Genomic DNA, 2,926 nt, shown 5'->3' with positions numbered 1-2,926 from the left:
GGGAGGGAGGGAGGAAGGAAGGGAGGGAGGGAGGGAGGGAGGAAGGAAGGAAGATGCCCATGTCCACTTGAGACCAGCAGATGGCAAAGAGCAGATGGCGAAGTGCTCAACCCAGGAGCCGCCATCCCCGATGTCATGGTGATTGTTCCATGATGATGACAGCTTGGCAACATCTGCCAGGGTTAGACACACCCACCTCTACCAGCTCATCTTCTGCCCCAAGGGGCCAACTTACCAAGGCTCACTGCCCACATTTCTAATGCAAAAGGTGGGGCCCCCCTAAGTGTGCATGTCCAACACTGGCTAGGAAAAAAAAGGTATTACACTCTGTAAGAGAGCACAAGGCGCAGAGGGCCTCAAAGAGTTAAGCATGAGATTCGCCGTGTGGCCCGGGATCCCATTCCTGGGGTGTGTCCTTGAGGGAATTTCAAGCAAGGACTAGAAGTACTTGAGCACCAGCCCTCACAGTAGCATGGGTCTATCCGCCTGGAAGGGAAGAACCAAACGCTTGTCAACAGACACCGAATAAACACACAGTGGGACGTTACCCAGCCAAAGAAGGAAAGGAGCTGGACCTGGAGGACTTGGGCTAAAGGAAACAGCCAGTCGCAATAGGACAGGCCCTGTAGTGGGCACTTCCCTGAGGTCACCAAGTGGTCAGACCAAGGAGACAGAAAGCAGAGAGGGGGTGCCGCTAGCTGGGGAGGAGACAGGAGCCAGTGCCACAGGATGCCACAGTGTGGGTATGGAATATCTCCAAAGGCCATGTGTTGAAGGTTTGATGCCTGTGCCACTACCGGGGGTGAGCCCTGGGAGGAAGTTAGATCACTGAGGACTCCTCCTCCTTCTCTTCCTCTTCCTCTTCCTCTTCCTTCTCCTCCCCCTCCTCTCTCTCTCTCTCTCTCTCTCTCTCTCTCTCTCCCTCTATCTCTCTCTCTCTCTTCAACACCATGAAATGAGCCACCTCCTCTACTCTGTGTTCTCTGCCATGATGTACTGAGCCATCGTGGTCTCAAAGCAACAGGGACCATAACTTGGCCAAGGACTGAAACCTTGGAACCCATGGGCCTGGGTAAACCGTCCATCCTTATAAATTGTTTATGCGAGGCATTTTGTCACAGTGACCCCACTCTGCCTTGGTGGCTCAAGTCCTTGCTGAGCCGCCAGCCTGCCAGTCCAGCTGAGCCGCCCTCAGCCTAGAACAGGGCCCTGATCTTTTGCTCTGAGGAGAGGCACTCATCCTAATTCCCCTCCACCAGGCTTTCACCAGGCACCTCAGAGACTGCTGTGCCAGCTGGACCCCACAGCAAGTTAGGCCTGAGGCCTTGGAGACCTCACTGCTGAAGGAATTTCCTCCATGGAGGAGCCCGTGGCCCTGAGGACCAAATGCGTGAACCAACTTCCACAGCTCCAAACGGCTCACAGAGAGGAAGGGCAGGCTGCACACCAGGACCAGCCAAGTCATCAAGGACAAGGGAGTATCAGTGCGTACCATCAGAGGTCAAGGCTATTGACAGAGGGTGAATGCAGGGAGCCCAGGGGGATGGGGAGCCCTCCTTGGCGAGCACAGGGGCTGGAAGTTCACCATGGGGGGCACATGCAGATGGGGAACCTACCCTCCAGGAGCAGACATACAGAGTCAGAGGCCTCAGCCCAAACCAGGTAAACGTGGCCTGCAACTCTCCTGGCGAAGGTACTGCTGCCAGGGAAAACGGTGTGGGGACCCACGGTGCAGAAGCTGGCCACTCACCCATGCCGAGAGGACCGCACTCTCAACTTGTTTTCTGGAGTGAGGGTCACCATGACACCTTCCACATTCTTCATGTCCTTCTCTACCATGAAGCCCTTTGCACGGGAGGCCACGGCCAGGATGTACCAGGGACCGAGGAGCTAGGTAGAAACATCAGGTAAGCACCTGGCTCCCTTCCCTCAGGGTACCCTCATACAGATCACCCCTCCACCCATGCCTGTCCAAACTGTCCCTGGGGGACCCAGAAGTTATATGGCCTCAAAGGTGGGACCTGGCCCCAAGGACCTGCTTACTGCTCAGGAGGACTGTTACCTGCTTAGGATCCAGTCTTCCCAGCCACACTGCGTGGGCCCTGGGCACAAAGCCCCAAGCAAGAAGAGCAGACAGCAATACCACTTTCATCCTCCTAGTGGTCCAGACACACCACACCACAGGGCCAGGATGTACCGTTTATATGGTTCTGAGAGTCGGGGTGGGTGGCCACTAACTGCCGGGATACCATCCTGGCCTCTCTGCTCCTTACAAAATAAAATGATTCAAATTGTATGTATGTGCATGTGCATGTGCGTGTGTGTGTGTGTGTGTGTGTGTGTGTGTGTGTGTGTGTGTGTGTGTTAAGCTGTGGAGACCTTGGTGCCCAGCTCAGACCTGTGGCAGAGCAGAAAGAGGCCCCAGGAGTTCATTCTAATCAACACTGCAGTGCCAACCCACTTCTGTCCACACTTCCTTCACCCAGAAGGTTCCAGACTGAGCATTCTAAAGCTAGCCACCCTGCCTTCCCAGGATTGACACCCTCCCCAAATGTATCTGCTTTTCAGGGTCAGGCCAGTCAGGCCAGGAGTAAGGTCAAGTTCAAGGGCGAGTACAGGTTGGCTGAGAACAAGACGTTCTTCCAGGAACTGTGGTTTCGGGTATCTTTTGTCTCAATCATTAAAAATATAAAAATTCCCCCAAAAGCTTCTTTTACGTTTCCACCTCCTCCTAGCCCACACAACCTCCTGCTCTACCGGCCTGTGGCCTCCCGCTGCCCTGAACCATCAGCCGTGCAGCCAGACTGTCCTGTTCCCTCCACCCTCATCCTCATCCAGACCTGTTTACTTTCCACCCACCTCCTGCTGCGTCACATCTACCTCTCTGCTCCTGCCACCAGACCCTGGCCTGACTGCAGCCAGACCC

The 2,926-nt window shown here is 55.1% G+C and overlaps 1 protein-coding gene across 1 annotated transcript in view; it reads right to left on the bottom strand.

Annotated features, from left to right (window-relative positions):
- The window catches only part of Lcn6 (lipocalin 6), a 5,681-nt gene extending 3,529 nt beyond the window's left edge, over nucleotides 1-2,152 (bottom strand). The window contains exons 1-2 of the mRNA XM_008841987.2: nucleotides 2,063-2,152; nucleotides 1,751-1,890 (exon numbers count right to left, since the gene is read on the bottom strand). Of these exons, the coding sequence (XP_008840209.2) occupies nucleotides 1,751-1,890; nucleotides 2,063-2,152 (230 nt within the window). The remainder of the gene's footprint in view (nucleotides 1-1,750; nucleotides 1,891-2,062) is intronic.
- Nucleotides 2,153-2,926: the final 774 nt, after the last annotated feature.

This window comes from Nannospalax galili, unplaced genomic scaffold (genome assembly GCF_000622305.1).
Source record: "Nannospalax galili isolate Female #2095 unplaced genomic scaffold, S.galili_v1.0 scaffold1421, whole genome shotgun sequence".
NCBI classification, from domain to species: domain Eukaryota; kingdom Metazoa; phylum Chordata; class Mammalia; order Rodentia; family Spalacidae; genus Nannospalax; species Nannospalax galili.
This window is presented reverse-complemented; position numbering and strand designations above follow the sequence as displayed.